This window comes from Leuresthes tenuis, unplaced genomic scaffold (genome assembly GCF_036924035.1).
Source record: "Leuresthes tenuis unplaced genomic scaffold, fLeuTen1.0.hap1 SCAF_7, whole genome shotgun sequence".
In the NCBI taxonomy this organism is placed as follows: Eukaryota; Metazoa; Chordata; class Actinopteri; order Atheriniformes; family Atherinopsidae; genus Leuresthes; species Leuresthes tenuis.
This window is the reverse complement of record NW_027325361.1, coordinates 4,526,968-4,551,521: the sequence shown is the minus strand read 5'-3', so window position 1 is coordinate 4,551,521 and position 24,554 is coordinate 4,526,968. Positions and strand designations below refer to the sequence as shown.

The following is a 24,554-nucleotide window of genomic DNA, read 5'->3' as shown; positions in this document are numbered from 1 at the left end:
GGGGTGGGGCCCGGCAGCGGGCGCCTGGTGGCCGGGCCTGTGCCCATGGGGCTCGGTCGGGCATAGCCCGAAATGATGACGTGGGTCCCCCTTCCGACGGGCTCACCACCCGTGGGAGGGGCCAAGGGGGTCGGGTGCGATGTGAGCTGGGTAGCAGCCGAAGGCAGAGGCCTTGGCGGTCTGATCCTCGGCTACTGAAGCTAGCTCTTGGGACGTGGAATGTCACCTCTCTGTTGGGGAAGGAGCCGGAGCTGGTGCGCGAGGCTGAGCGGTTCCGGCTAGATATAGTCGGACTCACCTCGATGCACGGCTTGGGCTCTGGAACCAGTCCTCTTGAGAGGGGTTGGACTCTCTTCCACTCTGGAGTTGCCCGTGGTGAGAGGCGCAGAGCAGGTGTGGGCATACTTATTGCCCCCCGGCTGTGTGCCAGTACATTGGGGTTTACCCCAGTGAACGAGAGGGTAGCCTCCCTCCGCCTTCGGGTGGGGGGACGAGTCCTGACTGTTGTTTGTGCCTATGCGCCAAACAGCAGTTCAGAGTACCCACCCTTTTTGGAGTCTCTGGGGGAGGCACTGGAGAATGCTCCTACCGGAGACTCCCTCGTTCTGCTGGGGGAATTCAATGCTCACGTGGGCAATGACAGTGAGACCTGGAGGGGTGTGATTGGGAGGAACGGCCCCCCCGATCTGAACCAGAGTGGTGTTATGTTGTTGGACTTCTGTGCTGGTCATGGACTGTCCATAACGAACACCATGTTCAGACATAAGGGTGTCCATATGTGCACTTGGCACCAGGACACCCTTGGCCGCAGTTCGATGATCGACTTTGTGGTTGTATCATCGGACTTGCGGCTGTATGTCCTGGACACTCGGGTGAAGAGAGGGGCGGAGCTGTCAACTGATCACCACCTGGTGGTGAGTTGGCTCCGCTGGTGGGGGAGAATGCCTATCAGACCTGGCAGGCCCAAACGTATTGTGAGGGTCTGCTGGGAGCGTTTGTCAGAATCCCCCGTCAGAAGGAGCTTTAACTCCCACCTCCGGCAGAGCTTCAACCATATCCCGGGGGAGGTGGGGGACATTGAGTCAGAATGAGCCATGTTCCGTGACTCCATTGCCGAGGCAGCTGATCGGAGTTGTGGCCGTAAGGTGGTCGGTGCCTGTCGTGGCGGCAACCCTCGAACCTGCTGGCGGACACCAGTGGTGAGGGAAGCCGTCAAGCTGAAGAAGGAGTCCTATCGGGCCTTTTTGGCCAGTGGGACCCTGGAAGCAGCTGATAGGTACCGACAGGCCAGACGGGCCGCGGCTTCGGCGGTTGCTGAGGCAAAAACTCGGGCCTGGGAGGAGTTCGGTGAGACCATGGAGAATGATTTCCGGACGGCCTCGAAGAGATTCTGGTCCACCATCCGGCGTCTCAGGGGGGGGAAGAGGCTCACAGTCAACACTGTTTACAGTGGGGACGGGGCTTTGCTGACCTCAACTAGGGATGTTGTGAGTCGGTGGGGGGAGTACTTCGAGGAACTCCTCAATCCTACCAACACGTGCTCAGAAGAGGCAGAGTCGGAGAGCTCGGAGACAGGGCCTCCCATTTCTGGGGCTGAGGTTGCCGAGGTGGTCAAAAAGCTCCTCGGTGGCAAGGCCCTGGGGGTGGATGAGGTCCGTCCTGAGTTTCTCAAGGCTCTGGATGTTGTAGGGCTGTCTTGGCTGACACGCCTCTGCAGCATCGCGTGGACATCGGGGACAGTGCCTCTGGACTGGCAGATTGGGGTGGTGGTCCCCCTCTTTAAAAAGGGGGACCGGAGGGTGTGTTCCAACTATAGGGGTATCACACTCCTCAGCCTCCCTGGTAAGGTCTATTCGGGGGTATTGGAGAGGAGGATCCGTCGGATAATTGGGCCTCGGATTCAGGAGATGCAGTGTGGCTTTCGTCCTGGCCGTGGAACAGTGGACCAGCTCTATACCCTCGGCAGGATCCTGGAGGGTGCATGGGAGTTCGCCCAACCAGTCTACATGTGTTTTGTGGACTTGGAGAAAGCGTTCGACCGTGTCCCTCGTGGAGTCCTGTGGGGGGTGCTCCGGGAATATGGAGTGCTGGACCCCTTGATAGGGACCGTTCGGTCTCTGTATGACCGGTGCCAGAGTTTGGTCCGCATTGCCGGCAGTAAGTCGGATACGTTTCCGGTGAGAGTTGGACTCCGTCAGGGCTGCCCTTTGTCACCGATTCTGTTCCTAACTTTTATGGACAGAATTTCTAGGCGCAGCCAGGGCGTTGAGGGTGTCCGATTTGGCGACCTCAGAATCGGGTCTCTGCTTTTTGCAGATGATGTGGTTCTGTTAGCGTCGTCAGGCCGTGACCTTCAGCTCTCACTGGAGCGATTGGCAGCCGAGTGTGAAGCGGCTGGGATGAGAATCAGCACCTCCAAATCCGAGACCATGGTTCTCAGCCGGAAAAGGGTGGAATGCTCTCTCCGGGTCGGGAATGAGATCCTTCCCCAAGTGGAGGAGTTCAAGTATCTCGGGGTCTTGTTCACGAGTGAGGGACGAATGGAGCTGGAGATTGACGGGCGGATCGGTGCGGCGTCTGCAGTGTTGCGGGCTCTGCACCGACCCGTCGTTGTGAAGAGGGAGCTGAGCCAGAAGGCGAAGCTCTCTACTTACTGGTCAATCTACGTTCCCATCCTCACCTATGGTCACGAGTTGTGGGTAGTGACCGAAAGAACAAGATCGCGAATACAAGCGGCCGAAATGGGTTTCCTCCGCAGGGTGTCTGGGCTCTCCCTTAGAGATAGGGTGAGAAGCTCAGTCATCCGGGAGGGGCTCGGAGTAGAACCGCTGCTCCTCCGCATTGAGAGGAGTCAGATGAGGTGGCTCGGGCATCTGGTTAGGATGCCCCCTGGGCGCCTCCCTGGGGAGGTGTTCCGGGCACGTCCCACTGGGAGGAGACCCCAGGGAAGACCCAGGACACGCTGGAGAGACTATGTCTCTCGGCTGGCCTGGGAACGCCTCGGGGTCCCCCCGGAAGAGCTGGATGAAGTGGCCGGGGACAGAGACGTCTGGGTTTCTCTACTCAAGCTGCTGCCCCCGCGACCCGACCCCCGGATAAGCGGCAGATGATGGATGGATGGATGGCTTTCAGTGCAACATTGCAACATTGCATTGTAAACAACAATTATAACTCATCTCTGTGTGTGTGTGTTGGTTGTTGGTCTGACATTGCATTGTTGTGCAGCACCACCTTGTGTTTGATATAAGATGGTGAATGCCTCGTGCTCATCCATGTAAGACGGCACATCCTCCACTTAATGAGCACTTCCCAGACAATATTCCTTCTATGCTATCTTGGTCTTAGAGTCTACATCATCTTTTACTTGCTAATCTATTTGTAATATAAAAGAGATAACGCTCATCTGTTGCTGTACTTGTTAACTGAGTTCCTTCGTGACAAGATGTTAGGAATAAGCTTTTGATAGAAAGAAAAGTACAAAAAAATTATATTCATAAAGCTAAGAAGTGATGGTGAAAAGATGCAGATGGATTCAGATTAAAAGGATGTAAGACTTTTGACCATGTTATTTTTAAAGATGACAGCAAAAAGGTATCTTATAAGGGGCTCTAAGTGGTGTATAGTAAAACTGGTGTATATGGAGGAAAGGAATGATAACTTAGTTTTTTGTCCATCTAAAAGTGATATGCAGTTTCCCTTATCTGTATATTGTAAGTAATCAGAGTCTATGACAGTACTCGTTATCACAGACTGTTTGACTCAGTGCTGATCAGAGCTCTGTGGGGAGAATACCAACTGTTGCTGGATTCCTTGCTTTTCTTGTTACTGAACTAAGCTCCTCATAATTAGAACGAGAAGGGAAATGTTCAAATTAAATGTAGGAATGATCTGGCTCCAAGCAGACTGCGAAAATTTGAACCATAAGCATTTGTTGACCTCGGACACCTTTGAAAACTTGGCCATCGGGTAATTTGAACTCTGTACCTTTATTTCGTCAGAAAAAGTGACTTCATCACGGCACCCCTGTGGAGACATGGTTGCCACTTAGCTTTCCACAGAATGAGACAACGTCACAAGCAAGTCTTTTTTTGTCCTCTTCATTTAAAAACTGGTGTGGGAGAAGACAGAGACATTCATGGGAGTTTTTAAGTGTTCGAGGAGATATGGTCTGCTAGGTGCAACAGAACTGTTCGGGTCACTGCACTGAAACAGTGCTGTAAATATCAGTTCTGTGTCTCTGTGTGGGGAAACAGAAGTCTCTTCCTGCCCCAAATAAGAATTAGTCAACACTTAAAAAAAACGTAGTTGACTGCATGCATCCTTCCAACTAATCGATTGCTCATGCACATCCCTAATTTCCGACTGATCGATTAGTCGTGTACATGCCTAATTTTGAGCGTCAGAAAAGAGAATTCTACTTATGAAAGATCTGTAACTTCCAAATTCTTCCTCTACTGTGGTTGTGAAAATGTTGAATTTACATTGCACATCTGCACTTTCAGCCCACTCATCACAAAGCTCATATATGACCGACATATCATGATCAGTCTTTCAATCAATCTCAAGCACATATAGATTTGTATCGAAAGGCAGTCACGACCACATTTCCCTTGTTACGTATGTGTACCTCAGTTACGACAGCTTCACCAATGACAGTATTGATTTTTATGTTGGTGGTCTCATGGGTTGTTTATTTTGTTGAGACAAAGGTCAAATCTTTCATTACAGAGCTTGCACTCGTAGCAACAGAGAAACAGTTCATTCCCTTAAGGGCTGATGTTGATCTGTGAGGAGACAAACACAAAGTATGGGAATGCCCTGAGGCAAGATGTGCCTCCGTTCTTGTCTCCTGTTTATTTCTGCATCCTTTCATTTGAACAGCATGTCATAAACGCGTCAACGGGATGTCATCAATGCTTTAAACAACTCGGCTGCAAAGAGAATTCTACTGAAACTCAAGCAACAATATTAACCTCTACAATATCTGCACATGGCCCAAAATAACACGTGTCATTAAAGTAGGTTAGCGTGCCTGACTACGGAAATCAAGGTTGAGTTGGAACACTATCTTTGATGAAGCGATGTTTTCTATTTGCCCAACAATGTCTCTGACCTTTTGGAGTCTTTCCGTTTGCTACATAGCAAAAACAAAACAGCACTTCAGCATGACATATTTCATTTGATGGTAAAGCCACACCATGTAGAAGGACAGTGCAGCAACTTTTTATTAATTTAATTTCCATTTCCATCATTTTAAACTTTTTGATTCTTAAAACTGCTTGACTTCTCCTTTCTTAAGGCTGTGTTTAAACTTTAGAATTAGGTTTTGTCCTTGACTAAACTAAACTCTGTGCCAAGAGTGGATCAAATGAAATCCAACTCATTGATTATTCTTATTGATTCCAAAGAACAGAGTATGACTACAGGAATGATAAACTCCATTGTGCAAGGCTATACAGTAGCTGATTGGCTGGCGGATAGATAAGATACAGCAATCCTAGAGAGGAACATGTGTGTAGGGAATGGGTCAAGGGTTGTATTTATCTAAGATGACAGGAAGGGTAGGGATTTTGTGCCTGAGTATTGATGTGTATGTGTGTCATAGAGCGTGAGTGTGTATTCGCAGTACCAGGATATAAAAGATCGTCATTTCTCCCTCTGGGTATTTCTCCTACCAGGCAGTTGGTGTGTGTGTGTGTGTGTAACAGTGTGTAAAAGAGTAACCGCCAGGTCTTTACAATGAAGATCTATGTCCTGTTATTGCTGGTGCTGGGGTGCACGCACATTCATGGTGCACCAGTGGGGCAAGATGATATGACACCAGGGTCGTGCGATGATCCACACGCAGTGAAAGCTGCTCATCTGGCACTCAGCAAGATCAACCAAGATCGGCAGGAAGGCTACATCTTCACCCAGCACCGCCTTTCAAATGTCCACCTGAGAAAACATGTAAGTCAAGCTAACAAGCCCTCCACAATGATGCAGGATTGCTTCCTTGGGAAGTCGGTCTAGGTCTTTTAGAGTGGAAACCCATTTTTCCATAGCTCTGGACTGCAGTCTACACCTCCAATTATTCTGTTTATCAAACAGAATGAAAATGAATAATGGAACATTCAACAAAGGGTTCTACAGTTCGATGTTTGCATGCTTGTACTTTTTCAGTTTAGAGTCCAAACCAGACTTTTAAACTGTTAAAGCATGTGAAAATAGAAAAAAAATACAGAATCCCACTAAGAAAAATTACATATTAAGTAAAAAAAGTAATATTAGATTTAATAACTACTAGCAGTTTACTTAACAACTGTTAGTTAAATTTAATGTTATATTGTAAACCAACAAAACGTTTTCCTAAATCTATTTCTCTGTGACTGAAGATACTAAGTCAAGCTTTGAACAATCAAGATTTGATCAAAAAATTCTTCCGGTAAGATCTAAGGGTCTATAAAAGTCTGTTGAAGATCCTTTTATACCATCTAACCAACCATAAATGTTTAATTGTTTAAATGTTTAAATATTTTATGTATATATTCTGATCTGCAACTCCCTAAATTACATGCAACAGTCATGAAACAAAATAATTATCATTCTATAGTAATAGTACTCAGTGAGCTATTTATTTATGAAAAACACTGAATATTGTTGTAGGTTTTGTTTGAAAACCCTCTGGGACGTGACATACAAAGATTATAAATAAGGTTTCAGCCTGCCGAACGGTCAGCTCAGTGCAGAGATAAAAGTGAATGTTAATTTCAGACACCAAGGACTGTCTAATGATGGTTCAGCTGTGACACATCCATTCTGATGTGTGAAAGATCTGGAAGTATTCAGAGGATTAGTGGAAGCGTAACTGTTGTCATAAAAAAAGTTACTACTTGAACCTTTTAGGACTTTGGATGTCGTTGATTCTAAATATTTCTCCATTAATTTATAATGTGTGAACATGCTGGGTGTATTTGTGTGTGTTCTTTTATTTTTCTTATTTCTGTGAGTGTGTGTGTCCATATGTCACAGACAGAGACCGGTGTGGTATATTACCTGGATATTGACGTTGTGGAGACTATCTGCAGTGTTGTCAGCAGGAAGGACTGGAAGGACTGCGAAGCTCGTCCCTCCTCAGATACTCCGGTTAGAACCCGATTTCCAACACTTTCACATGAGCACATGTGCAAGCTGATGATCATACATTGTTTTTCTGACAAGAGAAACTCAAATCTTATCATTCAAAGCAACCAAAACCTTTTTGCATATGTGTCAATAGACTAGAAAAGTTGGCATCATTCTTGAGGTTTAATTTCATAACATTTATTTTTAATCCAAAGATAAGTATTTGTATACAGGTAGCACAAATATTGGATGTTCTCGTTACTGTATTTGTTTTTGCAGGTATATGGTGTATGCCGAGCTGCCATCTACATCGATAAGGTGAATAGAGTGATGCGTCTCTACAAATACGACTGTGCCATCAGACCAGGTATGACAGAATGCTTGTAATATATATAAATATATATACATATATATATATATATAAATAGAAGAACTGAAGAAGATCATGTTTTTAACATTAGCTGGGTCACGATTGTGCATAACAAAAGGTGAATGAAAACTTTAGAAATTAAGAATAAAATAAATCCACTGATACCCAAAAAAGAGTAATAATCAAATGTTTCACAGATATTTTTTTTTCTTGTTTAAAATAAAAAAAAAACTTTAGGGAATGGAAGCAACTCAAATCTGGTAAAGATCAAGATCAAGTCAGCAACCAGCTGAAAATCTAAATAATATACTCATGTGAATCACAGGCATCTTCCCATGAAGATGCCATGAAGATGCCTTCCCATGAAATCCCAAACATTCCCAGATTAAAAGTAATTCCTGAAGAGGATTTTTCTCAATTTTACTCTTTTTATTGTCAAATGCAGTTGTTGTTTTTACTCTCCTCAAGCTTTGTCTCCAGTTATAACAATCTACTTCTTCTCCTGAATTACAACCACTAGCAGTGTAACCTATGTCCCCACCCTCTGGTGACATATGCAGCCTGGTTTATTTGCTTCAATCTAGTCAATGAAATCATACTTCAGATTAGCTTCATTATTAAATGGGATTTTTAATGAAAGTACAACTTCTAACAGCTTGATTTGCAATTAAAGGTTTTTGCAGTACAACACAACATAATGTGATATATGCACACTCAAAGCTACCGTTCCTTTTGCTCAGCTCCTGCAGCCAGGATATCCCAAATATGTCCCGACTGTCCTACTTCCATCAGTATGGACAACGCTGAGGTTCAGAAGACTGTGTCTCGTTCACTGGAGAAGTTTAACAAGGAGAGTGGGCTGAACAATCATTTTGCACTGCTGAACGTCACCCGTGCCAGAGCTGGGGTAAGTTGGTGTCTAAAACATATAGAAATGTTTGAAACATACTGTATATTCCCATGTAACTTGACAGAAGATGACTAAATTCTATTTAAGTTCTAAATCCACTTAATTTAAGTATAAAATTAGGGATAAATCCAAGAAAGAAGCTCCTGCACAAAATTACACTTCTGTGTGGTTAACTGAAATTTGTAATCAACTTTAGCATTTTGCTAATGTGAATAAATAAATTTGTGTGTCAGAGTTTGTGTTCACACATCTCCAGCTCTCCTACCAACTACCTGATCAAATATCGTTCCACCAATTCTTTTGTCAAACATCATATCACATTCTGCCTGTCTGTGTGTGTCAAGTATGCCACGAGGATGTACTACAATGTGGAGTACACCATCCAGGAGACCACCTGCACCCGGAGCGCAGGGGCAGCTGATAAGTGCGACTTCATGACATGTGAATTCGCTGTGAGTCATTAGAAATTTCATTTTTGTTTTAATAAAAGTGACTGGCTTTTAAATACCAGAATTTATTATCTCTTCTTAAAAGAGATGTGTAATTGCAATCCTTTGTGTTGGTTAGCGCTTTAATCCACTGATTAATTATCTTCAGGTTCTGAAGGATGATTCTTTCATTATTCGTTCAGGTCTGTCTTTAATATATTCTCACAGAAATGTTGTGAGATATTGAGAAATATTAAAGACCAGTTTCATGTTCCGGCTTTGTAACATGTAATGATGTCATAAATAGGGGATTATTTAGGTGTTTAACACTATAAAACATCCTTAAAACATCCTCCTTCAGAGCTCTTGATTAGCATTTTTATTGTTCTAGTTTTTTTTTTAATAAAATTCAGTTCATTTAACTATCAAACACCACAGGCATTACTATTCCTCCACTTACTCCTCTCCTGATTGTTTTTATTTTGTTCTTCCATCCTCAGCACAAGGGCTTCTGTAAGGCATCCCTCTTCTACCTTCCCACTGATGAAGAGGACATCAGTGTAGAGTGTGAGATCTATGAGCCTGAGGTAAAACTATAAACTATAATAGATTTTTTTTATTATTATCTAATGTCTTTTCATAGAATAAATGGAAAAAAAATTACAAGCATAGAAGTATGTTTCTGCATTGTGTATGTGCAGCTAAAATAGATTGTTATTTATTCCTATTATTTAGCGGTATTTTAATGTCCCAGACATCAGAACTCCTTTATATGTGTGTATGTGTGTGTGTGTGTGTTACAGGCTGCTGATAGGGAGAAGAAACTCCACCTGCTGGGCGGGGAGACCGACCATAGCCATGACACACAAACACACAGCCATGACCACGACAGTGCACATCCTGTAGACAGCTCACACACACACGACCATGTGCACGACCACACCAAGAGCCACTCTCAACACGACGTTACCCACAAGCATGTTGATGACAGCGACCACCACCACACACATGACCATGCTGCAGGCACTGCCCAAAGGCACGCTCATGACCACTCCCATGACCACGGACATGGCCACGATCATGTACATGCTCATCACGCTAAGGCGCACGACCACAGCCGCGACCATCCCAACCAACACCACGACTATAAGCATGCAGATGGCGTGCACACCCATGATCATGATCATGAGCTCGCTCTGGACCATGACCATAAACACACTCACCTCCATGAGCACGAGCACCACCACCATCATCACGACCATGACCACGAGACTGAAACCCACGACCACCCAGAGGGCACGGTGAGGATGTTTCCCCCCATGGACCAACCCATTCTGACCCTGCCTCTCTTGCCTGCTGTTGGAGTCACCCTGCCCCTCAAGCCTGACCCTCAGATTCCAGGAGTGACTGAACCCACCATCCTGGCCTTCCCAACCTTACTTTCAGCCCAGTGTCCCCCCCCAACAGCAGGAGATGACCTGGTGCAGAAACTCTTCGATGAGGACCTCATGTTCAGGCACGCTTTACAATCCTGAGTACGCAAACTGAGCACTGTTACTGAACCATCGACCCAGATTTAAGCGAAGCCAAGAAAACTGTTTGTACCACACTGATTGTAATACAGCTCAATTGCTTTCCCAGGTCATTCTTAGACAAGTATCCTGTAAGATTTATTGTCTCTCAACAATTCAATAAAGACAGAGTGCATAAAAACAGTTATATTTTCTAACCATTTTCTCTGTTTGTGCCATTTTGTTTCTGAATAACAAAATAAAACGACTAAACCAGTCATTTTGTATGACACTTCTGCCAGCCGTATTCCAAAATTCACATGAATGAACCATCTGGAGTTAGCACAACATCTCCTTTAGACAGGAGGCAAACTAAAGGGAAAAACCTGAATATTTAACTGCTACACTGAGTGGATCAGGTAGCTCTGTGACACTGTAGGGTCCATTTTACTGCCATAGTTTGCTGCCATTCACATGCTCCATTAAAGGTAAACGTAAATTAATGACATCTGGCACACTTAAGTGTATAATCAAAGGTCTGGACCCAAGAAACCATAATACTGTGATCTAAATAGAATCAAATGGAATCTGAAGGTATCTTACACGTATTCTGACCAAAAGTTACACACACTTGATAAAAATAAACCTTGAAAACTTTTTTTCCACTGCAACCCTGACTCTAACTGCAAAACTAGACAAAAATATTTTAGAATAATTATCCATGACAGCTTTTTTTTACTAAATTAGCAACTAAAAGACAAATGGAAAAACAGGGAGGCTAGTTTTTGTAAAACTCTTCTCTGAGACAAGACAAAAAAACAAACAGAAAAAGCAGGTGGATTGCACAGGCCTCCATGAGCTAAAGAATCCTGAATATCCCAGAGTCTATCCCAGCTACCATCGGCCAGGAGGCAGGGTCATGTCAATGTTTAACCATGAATTTTCAATGCTGCTTCACCACCACCTGCTTCTGCTCTATAGTTAAGACTCTGCCGTTCAACTACATCTAGAGGATAAGGGACACTCTTTGGGAACATAATATATACATTTTGGACATAGAAGATAGGTGTTTTGAGAGATCAAAGAGGGAATCTTTGTTAAACTGGAAAAAACATCTTTAACAGAGGTGGTCGTTCCAAGAGTCTAACTACTTTTTTCTCCACAACATAAACCAGCTCAGAAGTGACAATGATTTAAACAATCCACACAAGAGTCATCTGACACAGTGACACAGATTCTGAGTGTGAACAGTCTTTCAACTATTTCTATCCCAAAACAGAAGAACCCCTTTGTATCATTGGTGAAATATCTTCAAGAAAAACAAGTCCAGTTAGTCCTATCAAAGCTCTTAGGGCCACCATCGAGTGGTACAATTATTTAAATTAAATGAATAGCTTTGTCTGGATTAACCACAAATCCTCCACATGAAACTGCCATATAAGTTGTTGGTTAATACTCCTCAGTATGGCTCATATCCTGTAAAGTGCAATCTGTTGGTTTCCTTAGCTAGGATATAAATTTTTGAATTGGCTCTATATGAATTAATTGGATTATGATTACAATGAATTGAATTCCAATTGGCTTGAATTGGACTATATTACTTAAATGCCTTGAGATGACAATTGTTGTAATCTGGCGCTATATAAATAAAATTGAATTTAATTGAATTTAATTAAAGTGCCCCCCCACCAGTATCAGAAGGAAAATACGACTAAAGAGAGTTTCACAGCAGAAATAAAGCACAAACACATTTACCTGCAGCTGTATAATATGATCAAGAGCTCCTGTTCTTCATACGAATCTGGTCAAACCAGTTACTGATAATGTGTGGAATATTCTAAGAGCTAAAAGGGTTTATTAAAATGTGATGCAGATTATGTGCCAGCTCCTGAAAACTGAAAGCAGAAACAAAACAAATGCTTCAGGTTTCCATAGCTTTTACACACACCAGACCTAGCAACAGTGTGACAAGTCTTTTTGGACTTTATATGTGAAATCAGCTTCAGACACTGAGCAAACATCTCTAGGCTTGGCTACAATCCTGTTAGTTGCAAAAGTAAAAACAAAAACAATTGCTTCCCATAAATGATCCTTTTTGTAATTTCCAAGTAAGGGTTGTACATAAGCCAATGGAAATCAAAACAGAATTATCGTGTTTCAGCAAGATAGGGAAAAATAACAAGTATCTAAACTTACATATGTGGGCCAATAACCGAGAGTTAATCTAGATATGAGGATTAAGGAAGAGTGGATGGGTGAAGCGTCAATGCCACCCTGAGAATTTCACCCAGAGAAATAATTCCACCAGTAGTTACACCAACCACAAGGTACACAAGCTTGTTTACATAAGGCAGGAGACATGGTTCTAGTTAAAAAAAAAGGTTAATTTTATTAGAAAACCTAGTTTAAAAACTGTAGAACTAACATGGACATGATGAAATGGGGAAGGGGAACTAATTCTGGGCTGAAGCTTACCAGTGAGGAAATGGGTCCAAAGAGGGATGAGAAGTCCCAAAAAAAATTACAAAATAAAGGTCACCCCGGTCATACATGGCAGACTCACTCAGTGAAGGGAAACCAAAAACCTGCGGGACACAGCCCACAGGAACAGGAGAACCCCCACCTTTGGCTATCAGCAACTGAACAGGACAGAGAATGGGGGTTAGTGGGGTAGCACTCAAATAAATCCAAATGTGCTGCCAAAAAAAAAATCAAAATTCACAAGAAACAGCTATGACAATTATAAAAAAAAAAAAAAAAATGAAATTACCAAAATTAGTTAAATCAACACCGCAAATTAAATAATAAAATTTCAACTGAGGCAATGCACAAATCATACTACTTCAAACAATCAACAAGACACTGACATTAACTAAACAAAACTAATCTAAACTAAGAGCTAATTTCAACTAAAAACTAATTTCACACGCCCGTTGCAGGACGAGTACACAAGCAGCGGCAGAGCGATGCAGCAGGGCAAAGTTGTTCAGCAAAGCAGAACAAGAGCCAAGCAAATCAGCAGTGTGTCTCTGCACAGAGCAGCTCGTTAATTCAGGCCCTATCAAAAAGTATGAGCCAAATCATTACAAGCAGAACATACATGAGCAGGAATAATACAGGCCGTAATGCATACATACATACCAATCAGCGGCCTGTATCACCTGTTGGGGAGGTGAGGTGCGCGCTCCACCTAAGCAGCATCAGCAGGAGGACCTGAACGGACCATTTAGAAGGATGGTTTGTGAACCAAATGCGCCGACATTCTGTGGCATTTTAAACATTAGATAAGCATTTTCACATGAAATTTTAATAAATAAAGATAAGGCTTTAGTGGTTTAATTCTGAGCACCTAGAATTTCTTTTGGTTTGAAAGAGGTACGTACTCCCACTTCACCTTCCTCTAGTTGCTCTTCAGTTGTGTTGTTGGAGGCTATTTGAGAGGCTAGATGGCCACTGCTTTTCCCCAAAATAAAAGTGGTAGTTTATCCATGGAAAAAAGAATAGGTAGCACCAAGAATTGAGATTGGGCCTCACAGTTCTGTTTGCTTTTTTTTATGACAGTAGTCTATTCTATGCAGAAGTGTTGCTGCTGCTGTACTCATAAGCTAAATGCTTATTTGGAAATTATTCAACAACAGTATTGGGAGTTGTTTCCTGGGTTACCAAGAATATTAAGCTACGGACAGTAGAGAGGTGGGCTGTGCTGCAGCAGATTCAATTTTAGACCTTGTTTTCGCCATGGCTATCTTATTCTGGGACAGTCATGAGGCCTGGCTGGGAGCAGGACTGCTAAATCTACAAACTTTTCAGTTAATAGGTCTTCAGTTATTAGGTCTTCCATTCAATGAGACTATTTAAAGTTTCTTGAGAAATTCTAAACAGCTGTATGGTCATAACCCAGAGGTAAAATTGCATATATACTTGTTAAGTGTTTTTTAATAAGATAGTTAATTTCCCCTGTGCCCCAGTGTACTATGACCCCCTCAGCTAGTCAGAACCAGGCATTGACCTATAGTGCAGCAGATAGCAGCTGTTTGCTCATCGTTTGGGAGAAAGGGGAAAGTCCAACATCTGTCTCACATTTTGCCTGTTGAAACACTCTCTGCAAAAACTAGGGTTACAGGTCTTGTAAAGAAAGATTTGCAGACCAGTGAATGCGTTAGTCTAAATGTTGAATTATATTCCAGGATAAATTCAGTAATCCCAGTGGATAAAACAAGACCGTCTGTGTGCTTGTATAAAGGATGAGTGTGTACCTGCTGCTCTTATGTTTGGCTTTGCTGCAGCACGAGGGGAGAGCCAGGCCCGACCCACCAGGCTGCAACAGCCTTGATGCCGTGAGAGTGGCAGAAGAGGCACTGGAGCAGATCAACCAGGACAGGACAAATGGATACATCCTCAGCCTCAACAGACTATATGATCTCTCTCACACTCCAGAACAGGTTAGGGTGAAAACTCACACACGTATGTACACACACGATGTTGCCTGCAGTAACATCGTAGTATGGATGTAAAATATGGACATAGACCTCTACTAGTTTGTGGATTTGTTTTGAACCTTCAAGTTTATCATGTGTTGGCCACCTTTTTGGTTTTGTGGAACCAAAAATGACGCGCAGGGTACAAAGAGTAAAAAACACACAAGGACTATACACACATGAGTTGGACAGCAGCCATAACACACACCTTTCAATCAAAGCAGCCACCCCCTAATAATACATGATTTCAAGGCTTAGAAGAATTAAAAGTTAAGCTTCTGCACAGTTGTCCTGAATGGCAAATTAGGCTATTGTTTTCATATGTACAGTAGCATGCTTAAGTCTGCTGTTACGTTGAGAATTTTGACATGAGGTTCTATAGAAACTTGATCTGGTTGAATGGTCAAAAGAATGACCTCCGATTGTCTCTTCCTAAGCTCTTTCTATTGACCTCGATTGAACATGTCATGAGATAACGGAAAGGTGGTAGGAAATCTCGTGAGGGAAAAGACAACCATGCTGCAATGAGACGTCGGCCCCCGCTTACACTAAGCTGTGATGTGGGTCTGCAGCACTGAAAGGTGTCAGGTGTTTTTCATGCTTGACATAAACTGAGAGGGTTTTACACCATCTTGCATCAACAGAGGGTGAAATAGAGAATGGACCAACAACCTTGTATGCATAAAAGAAAAGATATGCAAAGATTGCTGCTCATTTAAGTGTGAAATCACTCCTTCTGTATGTGTCCAGGAGAAAGGTACATCACATTACAAACTGACTATTGATGTCATGGAGACCAAATGCCACATCACCAGCAGGAAACCATGGAAACAATGTGAAGTCAGAGATATCGGAGATCTTCCTGTAAGTACCAAATCCTCTTGCATCTTCACTCAACAAAACAAGTGCCAGGGTGCTGCATAGCTCAACAGGTTGAGTCGGTGGTCCATGTACAGAGGCTGTGGTTCCATGACACAGCTGGCCTGTGTTTGAGTCCTGGCCTGCAAGTCTTCCCCTTCTCTCTCTCTGTCCCTTTTTCTGATTACTACTCACTGTTGAATAAAGGCTATTCGTGCCCCCAGAAACCTTTTCAAAGGTTTTGTCTTTTTGTTTTTAATATATATCAAATGAGAAGAAATTACACATTCCAGTCCAAATATTTAAAGTACTTAGAATAATTAATAAATGTGCGTCTATATCAGTTACTAGTAAGCACTGAAGGGAAGCTCTGTAATTTGTAGCTCTAAGTATGATGTAAATGTATTGATTTAAAAGGGTCCATTTGAAGTGTAGAGAAATAAAAATAACATAATATGTTATTCCCATCACTATCATGAAAATATCTGATTTCAGTTTGTTTACTTATCTAGTTCTTTTCTTATATTTCCATACATATGAGTGCATTACTGTGTTTGTGTCCTTTAGGTGTATGGAGAGTGTCAGGTATCTGCCTACGCTGACACTCCAGTCAAACTGAAAAACTACACCTGTGCACTGCATGAAGGTAGATCAAAATGTTGTGCTAAACTGCTAAACTCAGTGAAAAATTAAAGTTTAGACCCACATACCTCTTTAACCTGCAAAACTCTCCTGCCACATAGAGCCTTCAAATTGGTCTCCCAGCATCTAAAGCTGTTAAAAGAAAATTGACTTTGATTAGACTTTCTGTCACTGTGTTGTAGGTGTTTGACTCTGCTTTCCTTTAACATTGGACACTCTTGATCCATGTCTTTAGTTCCTGCTACTGCGGTGGTGGACGTGTGCCCAGACTGTCCCACGGCTGAAAACTTGGACGAGCCCGTCATCAAGGAGACAGTCAATCTCTCTCTGCAAAGGTTTAACGAAGAGAGTCACCTAGCCAACTACTTCACTCTGGAGAACATTACAAAAGCCAGTTCACAGGTTGCTAAAAATACACAAAATCAAAAAATTAACTGGAATAAGACAATATGAAGAAGCAGACAGAATATGAACTAATCATTTGACACTAGTTCAAATTAGTGTTGGCATCTTTCTGTTGTTGGACAGATCATATTAGAAGTTTGGCTGTTTGGGTCCGTCCTGCCAGCCCTCTGTCCTCATGAAGCTGCAATCAAATGTTCTCTTATCGCTACACTTTCATAGCATTTTTACTTTAGAAAGCATTGAAAATGAGTCTGGACATTGTATCTGATGATTATTAGTTGAAGATATGATTTCAGAAAACTGGAGACGGTAACATTTTAGAGTACACTTTACAAAGAATCTTAATTTTGGCAAAAGTGTAGCACACACTTACACATGTGTTTCCTTTATATTTTTGTGAATGTCAGTGGGTAGTTGGTCCATCCTACTTTGTGGAGTTCACTATCCTGGAGACGGTGTGTTCAAAGAAAACGGATGCCAGTGAACTGAGCAGTTGCCCACCTATGGACTGTCAGTTTGCTGTGAGTAACACATAGACATATGTATTAACATTGTTTAAGAAATTACTAATCTTAAATTCTTCAAACAGGGCTCGCTGCAGCCACAAGTAAGTTGCGATCTCCTAATGTCGGACTGCTGAATGTTCAACTAAAGACGCAATATCTTTGTAAATATTCTCTATATATTTTTGACACTGAGTTTAATTTTGGAAGTTGTGTGCGTATTCAATCAAAACTCTGATTGAATTATAGCAGCACTGTTATTTCTGTAATCTCTTTAGGATAATATTTTCCAGGGCAGGAATATTCTTAACTGAAAAATTTATTTTTGGTTTTCTGAAATAATCACATTATTCAAACTGGCTAAAAATGACACATTCAGTCACTTAGATTATTAACTGGTGATGAGAAAATACCTTTTACCTGCCAGAGCCACTTAACCTAATTTTTGTGATTAAGGATTCACTGTTTCAGCATGAAAAGTGTTTGTTTCACAACATTCATTGGACTGACCAACACAGTACAGTGAGGAAGACGAGGGAGTTCAGCACAGATCAGAGGAAGCAGATCATGGATTTGTACAAGTCTGAAATACTCTTAAGTCATTTCATCCATTAAAAGCAGCTACATGTAGTACAAGTTGTTAGAACAACAGCCGCTTTGTCCGGAAGTATACCTAAAGCGTCATTCACAGCGCAGAGGAAATTGGTCTGAATTGATCAATCCAAGCATTTGAAACATCAGTATCAGGGCAGCAATAATCTAAAAAACCATCATCAAAATATATTCTTATTTTGACTGAAGTAATACTCTGAGTAAACACACTTTGTCTACAGTCAAGCAAGTGTTACATTATCAGAAGCTAAATAAAAAAAATAAAAAAAATTCACACATTCATGCTTAACTTAAGTTTATTGCTGACTACATGAACAAATAAAAAACATCTGGTCAGAGGAGCCAAATCTTAAGTTGTCTGGTAAAAAGAATGACAGCTATGTTTGGAGGAGTAGAGATAAAACATGCACTCCCAAGAACACTACACCCACTGTTCGATGTGGTGCTGAGAGCACCATGCTCTGGGGCTGTTTGCGTGCAGTAGATTGCTCCGAACGGGTGTTTGAAGAAAATTAAGAAGAAAGACTTCCTCAGAATTCCTCAACACAACTTAAAGCCATCTTCTTGACAACTGAAACTTGGATGCTCCAACGTCATGATGACCAATTTCATACATCAAAGCTGCTTGTTGAATGGAAGAATCAGACCTTCCAGGGTTAAGTCTGTGAAGCAGAGTGGCTAAAATCCAACCGAAGCTAATTTTAGGGGGTGAATGTGTAATGTGTAAACTTGACCATATGATGATGTTGATGAGAAAACCAAAAATGAAATATTCTGTCTCCAGTAAAAAGAACAGTTTAAAGAAATAATTAAAAAGTGTTTATGTCCAGTATGAATGTATGTTAACATCCAGGCTTAACTTTTGAACTGATTTGTCTTCTCTCAGCATAGGGGTTTCTGTTTGGGCTCCCACATGGCTAATGAGGACCAGTTTGAAATCAGAAACCCTGTTGGAAAAAAGGATAGCTCCTTTCTGAATCAGAAACCTGTAGAAGTGAAGTGTGAGATCTATGAACCTCAGGTACTTTCTTTAATTGCTGTGATAAAACAACACAAAATAAGTTTGGAAAAAGAAAAGATCCAGTTGATTAATTAAATTGTGTATAAAGTGACAGTGACACTGTTAGTAATGCAAAGTACCATCCAATTCAGCCAATGTCAAACTTGACACTCGTCAACAACATATTCCTTTAGTTTTATCAGATCAGAAGAATTTGAATTAGTTAGTGAAGCTGTCTCTTTCTATTTGTTTCTTTTTAGACTGCCACTTTGGAGGAGCAGGCTCATGCAAAAGCAGACAGTGGGCACACTGGGCATCAGCACCACAATCACACACACCTGCACCCGCATGAACACATGCACTCAATCACACCAACCATCCCTGAATCCAAGCAAAGGGGCCTCTTTGGCACTGTGGTGGATCAGCCTGCATCTCCCAGATCTGCCCCATTAGCCAGCTCCTGCCCTGGCCCCCGAAGACACAACCTGGGTCTAGAAAGACTCAAGCTCTAAGTTTTCTGGACCAATCAGTTAACTGGCTCAAGCTGCAACTTTCTCACGTGTTATGATCACTTAAGTAAGGCAAAAATGTATAACTAAACAGTTATAGGATAGTAACTTATACCAGAAATCATTCTCATAAGTACTCAGATTACATAAATTGTTTGATTTAAGTGTTTTTCTCAGCTCAGGTTGCATATATCTTCACCAGTGTAGATAATTTAGCAAATTGTTGCTTTAATTGGTCAAACATATGTAAAAACTTACATCTATTTTTCTAAGTGAGGTTGTGTGAAGAACTTATGAGGAGTAAGTGTTAAATACCTGCAGTAGACAGCAGTTCTCAGTGTTCTCAGGCTGGAGAATCAGAAGGTTTCCAGATAGACGAGTTAAAGGGAAAGCTACTAAGAAGAAGACCAACAGAAAAACTAATGTTTTCGCAAACTAAAACAATTAAAACTTCATGGATTTTGCTGCAACCCGGCCTGTGTTGGAAAGCACAGTGTTGCAACACAGACTTTCTGTGATTGTAAAAATGTATAGTGACAAAGCAAAGTGACAAAATGCTTAATGCAGGACCTACGTGGTTTAAAAATCCACAATAATGCTTGAGCCACAGAAAGGTTTTTGAGTTGTTTTAGATGGTTAGAGAATTAACTCTTCTTCTCCTGAGGCTGGCTGGTTCAAGTAACATTTCAACTCTGCTTTATGTAGAAAATGATGGACAGATGTCTGGCTTGTCTTTTCATGCCACTGTTTATTATCTGAATGGAAACACAATATTTACTGGTCAGATATACAGTGGGCTCGCAGTGTGCAGCTCATTCCCAGGACACTATTAAGGAATAGCTTGCTATCATAAGAAGTGCATTTCATCAGTATTTGCATATTACCACTGACAGCTCTCTCGTTAGACTTCTTGGTAGCAGTTCCAGAATTTGCAACACACTTATCTTCATGCTGTAGCTTTCCAACACATTAACACATGACATTTGTCAACTAGGAGTGGTTGAAACTGCGAGCCCTCTGACTGCCGTCTGCAGCTGGTAAGATACACAACCCCACTTAAAAAAAAAGAAGAGAATGTGAGAAAGTTGAAAGTTTGAGGCGAGAGAAACAATGTAGTCTACATGTCATTTCAAGTGAAGAAATTAGAATCTGTGAGAACTTTCAATAATCCAGTTAGAAGTCACAGGTAGATATTTCCTCCAGTGTAACTCCAGAACTTGCCTGATAACCATCCATTAAACTCTTAAGTGTCAGTGACATCTGGTGATGGTTGTATGTAAAAAAAACAGCACACACAGTCTATTATAAACCATGGATAAGTAGGAAGTGCTGATGGCAAGTGAAACAACAAAGCTGCAGCTGCCAGGAACAACTCTGAAGGGAGCTTGACAGAGTGAATCCAACTTTCTTTCAGTCTGGTGCCTGTTGCTCTAAGATGGCGAGTGACAAGAGGCTTTAATTTAGTAAACTACTAAATATCTGTCTCAAACAATTATAAGGACAAAAATGGAAATTATGGCATCTTTTATTTAGCAGATGTCTCTGAAGAGCTCTAACTATGCAGAGAATGGATGAATTGAAAGTGTTGATGCACAGATTATAAATTTAGATCCCAAATGAACAGTTGTTGTCTTCACAGCTTACTTTTCAGCCTCCTAAACACTAAAAATTCCAACTCAGTGTATCACCATATAATAGAGTGTAAGGTTTGAATAGTCTTTGCATTTCAAGTCTTTTAGATATCAAGTCTGTTTCACAACAGGAAGGGGACTCGGTGGCGTGGTGGGGTCCACGGAGACCGTGAGTCGCTAGTGGTGCAGCGTCTGGTTCGAATGCTGCCCGTTGTCAGTGCCTGGATCAACAAAATCCATTCCCAAAGACAAAGATAAGGAGTTATGAAGCAGAAAAAAGCACAGCTAGCTAGTGTTAAGATTGCAGCCTTTCATGTGGGTCAAATCCTGACCCCAGCCCGCATAAGGTACTACCTGCAGGGAGGTATCTATCTGCCTACCTGGGATATGAGTGTAAGTTGCTTTGGATAAAAGCGTCTGCTAATTGCATAAACATAAAGTACAGACAGTGTGAGGAGGACAACTAGGAATGACCTCCAGATGGAAACATCAGCATAGAACTAGTTTAGCTATCAAAAGGATGGAATCGTAACTCCAAAAAGAAGACAGTGGAAGTAAATTGATTATTAACAGACAATAAATAAAGAAAAATACATTACATAAGATGTCTGCTTTTTGGAGCCAGATTCCTTCTATACTCACTCTTCTACTTGGTTATTAAACTAACTGATATAATTAAAAAATCATAAGATTTTTGCATTAACTCAAACTGAAGTCATTACATTTGTATCTCCAGTTCAGAAAGAAAAATCTCGACACTCGATAGGTCTATTGCATAGCCTCTGGCACCCGACTGAATCAGGATACTCACAACATTGTTGCTGTAGTTTGTGGTGACAGTTTAACAGGAACATGAAAGGTTGAAGTTAACAATGTGAATGTGAAACTGTTCAGGAGATGAACAGACCTCCAGGGCTCTTGATGAAGTCGGCTGAATGCAAATTCAAGTTAAGAAATTTAAGGCAGAGTGGCTGTCATAAAGATAGTGTGTCATTCTTACTGATCCACTCAAATCTGTCTTGTTTTCCGTTGAATGGTAAAACTAGGCAAGGAAAGTCTAAGGAGAGTCTGTAGGAAACAAAATAGATGCATGATATGAAATTTTTATACACACCAGTTAATATATCTATTGGTGCTTCTTCATCACACAGTGTCTACAACAACATAATTAATCTATTTATTGATATAGGGAAATAACTTTTTCAACAGGTTTATCTTTTATAATTTCATTTTCTTTTCCTGTTCACATAAATATAGGTTATTAGAATGATAATATTCTGTACTTCAACATGTGACCACATGATGTCACCCTTGTTTTTCCCTTGCTGTAACCCAGTTCATAACCCCTTGTCTTTATCTCCCTGAAACTTCAGGAGGGGAAAGGTTTTTCACCAACAACAGGCAGAATTCAAACCAGCTGCTGCACCACTGGCAAGTTATAATCTCTGTGTAACCCTCCTTGCTCCAAACAATGTTTTTGGAGATCTTTTCAATCTGCATTTCAGTGTTGGACCCGAAAATGAATTGAAAGTTGAAAGCATTCACCTAACAGTCTGAGCTATTCTTCCAGACGCTATCCGACAGCTTTTCTCTCTGTACTTTGAGATTTGACCAATAAAATACATAAACACATCTTCTTACTTTTATTATATGTGGCATATTTATGTGATTCAGACTGCTGGGGGAATTGAACCCAGAAGCTTTACAACCGAGCAGTTTCCCAACCTCCTGAGCTTGCTTGTCACTCACTTCCTGCTCACATTTGATTCATATCCCAAGTCTTCCAAGCATCCCCTTAATTATGTATTTAGAAAAGCTCTAATCCTTTGTCTTCCAAAGCTAAGAATCAAACCCTTCCCCTCTGAAACTGTAAGCCACTCTCTATCAGCATGAGCTATCTTGCCACACAGATAAACAACCTTTTGAGTTGATTTCTTTCCTGTGTGCTGTGGGTACTGTGTGCTACTGAGCTTTAAGATTCTCAAGGCTGACTTCAAAACACCTGAGAAGCAGTCAAACATCTGGAGCTAACAGGTCAGATACGATAATCCTAAAGTTCCCTAAAGTTAATAAAAGCTTCCAAGGTTCAAATCAGTGCCCTCAAATGCTTCAGAGAAACACTGGTCCTTTAAGCCACAGAGGTAGATATTTAAACATCTTTTTTTCTTTTAACAGGATTCTGCTCTTCAAAGTTTACTGAGCTGTAAATGGATTGAATTTATGCTTGAGAATTAACTGAAGAGCTCAGTTTTATTCGATTTCTTTCGATGTTGGATTTCTTAAAGACTCACATTGAAAAACCAACTCCTCTGATGAAATTCTACGTCCAAACGTTTTCTCTCATTCATCATGGTGTCAGCAGCTTGTTCAATTATAGTCACTTCTAGCTCTATCAAGACCAACACAGTGATGTCTGAATGCCAACCTGGAGGCTTTAAAACCACAGTTTAGAAGCCACTGGGTGACCTCTAGGTGGTGACTTCCATTTCCCGATCAGCGTTTTCACCAGTTGGCTGTATTGTGACTCTTATGTGGGTTGGAGCATACAGACCAGCCTTCTATCCCCTCACACAAATGGGAGCCTTCAGCGTCTATGCTGTTGTTGCTGGCTTACTTTTATTCTGGCAGAAACATCTGCTAGCATGAAGGGGGCTTGGTGGCGTGGTGGGTTTCAGGGGCGCTTTGGTGAGCGCTGAGCGTGTCCTGGGCACATTTAATCTGTTTTCATTAAACAGCACTGCAATCATTGGTGTGCAACACTTATCTACTATGAAAATGCTGTAGAAACACACGATGATGTTTAACTGGGTAAAGAAAAAGACAAAACTGCCCTCAAGTGGCAAAACACCAAAATACTGAAGCATGAACGAGTCATAATCAAAATAAAATAAAAAGCAAAAGGTACAAAATGCTTAGAGATGTTTTAAAAAAGAAGAAATAAAGATTAAAAAAAGATGTGGTGAAAAGTAACTAAGAACATTTACACCAAGACATATTTTATCAAGTTTAATACTTATTATTTATCACTTTTAAGAGGCAAATTGTTTTATTTTATCTGACAGCTACTCTTTGCAGATAAAACCTGCAAACTTATACCCATACAAAGCAGCCAGTCATTAATACACTATATATAAAAAAGATTAATGTGCTAAGTATTATCCATGTAGACGAATTGGTACTGAAAAAAATATACCCAACTAAGAATCGTCCAAATAAAGCAAGTTAGTGTGTTGATCCAATTGGTGCCTGATATGTAAACTACTGAAGATATTGAGCATGTTTCAGGTCAATGAAAATATGCTATGACATTATTTGTAATTAAGCATAAACATGTATAGAAAACTCTGATAACAAATAATAAAAACAATAAGTTTATCAAGATAAATAAATAATAATAAGCTTTTTGTCCCAAAGGAGGCGGAGCTGCTGCTATCTCTTTGGAGCCCACACATAAGCCACAGCCCTATCGTTACCATAACAACGGCCCGCGGAGTACTGAGACGCCCTAACAACTTGTAATTGGCCAGTTTGGGCTGTCGTTCCGTCCCAATCCGGCTTTTGATTTGTCGATTGTCCTGTCACTCTTCAAGAGT

At 41.4% G+C, this 24,554-nt stretch overlaps 2 protein-coding genes across 2 annotated transcripts; both read left to right on the top strand.

Annotated features, from left to right (window-relative positions):
* Positions 1–5,674: 5,674 nt before the first annotated feature.
* LOC140311566 (uncharacterized) lies at positions 5,675–10,527 on the top strand. The gene is made up of 7 exons (XM_072388959.1): positions 5,675–5,949; positions 7,012–7,125; positions 7,384–7,471; positions 8,215–8,381; positions 8,729–8,836; positions 9,313–9,399; positions 9,616–10,527. Exons 1-7 carry the CDS (start codon positions 5,740–5,742, stop codon positions 10,345–10,347), a joined length of 1,506 nt encoding a protein of 501 aa, XP_072245060.1. The 5' UTR covers positions 5,675–5,739; the 3' UTR covers positions 10,348–10,527.
* Positions 10,528–14,386: 3,859 nt separating this feature from the next.
* Positions 14,387–19,506, top strand: LOC140311567 (fetuin-B-like). The gene is made up of 7 exons (XM_072388960.1): positions 14,387–14,765; positions 15,552–15,665; positions 16,227–16,305; positions 16,537–16,703; positions 17,114–17,227; positions 18,708–18,842; positions 19,082–19,506. Exons 1-7 carry the CDS (start codon positions 14,568–14,570, stop codon positions 19,331–19,333), a joined length of 1,059 nt encoding a protein of 352 aa, XP_072245061.1. The 5' UTR covers positions 14,387–14,567; the 3' UTR covers positions 19,334–19,506.
* Positions 19,507–24,554: the final 5,048 nt, after the last annotated feature.

Coding starts and splice junctions, on each gene's coding strand:
- LOC140311567 (XM_072388960.1), top strand. CDS start 14,568: ATGAGTGTGTACCTGCTGCTCTTATGTTTGGCTTTGCTGCAGCACGAG. Junction 17,228..18,707: donor CTATGGACTGTCAGTTTGCT/GTGAGTAACACA, acceptor GTCTTCTCTCAG/CATAGGGGTTTCTGTTTGGG. Junction 18,843..19,081: donor GTGAGATCTATGAACCTCAG/GTACTTTCTTTA, acceptor GTTTCTTTTTAG/ACTGCCACTTTGGAGGAGCA.
- LOC140311566 (XM_072388959.1), top strand. CDS start 5,740: ATGAAGATCTATGTCCTGTTATTGCTGGTGCTGGGGTGCACGCACATT. Junction 7,126..7,383: donor GTCCCTCCTCAGATACTCCG/GTTAGAACCCGA, acceptor TTGTTTTTGCAG/GTATATGGTGTATGCCGAGC. Junction 9,400..9,615: donor GTGAGATCTATGAGCCTGAG/GTAAAACTATAA, acceptor TGTGTGTTACAG/GCTGCTGATAGGGAGAAGAA.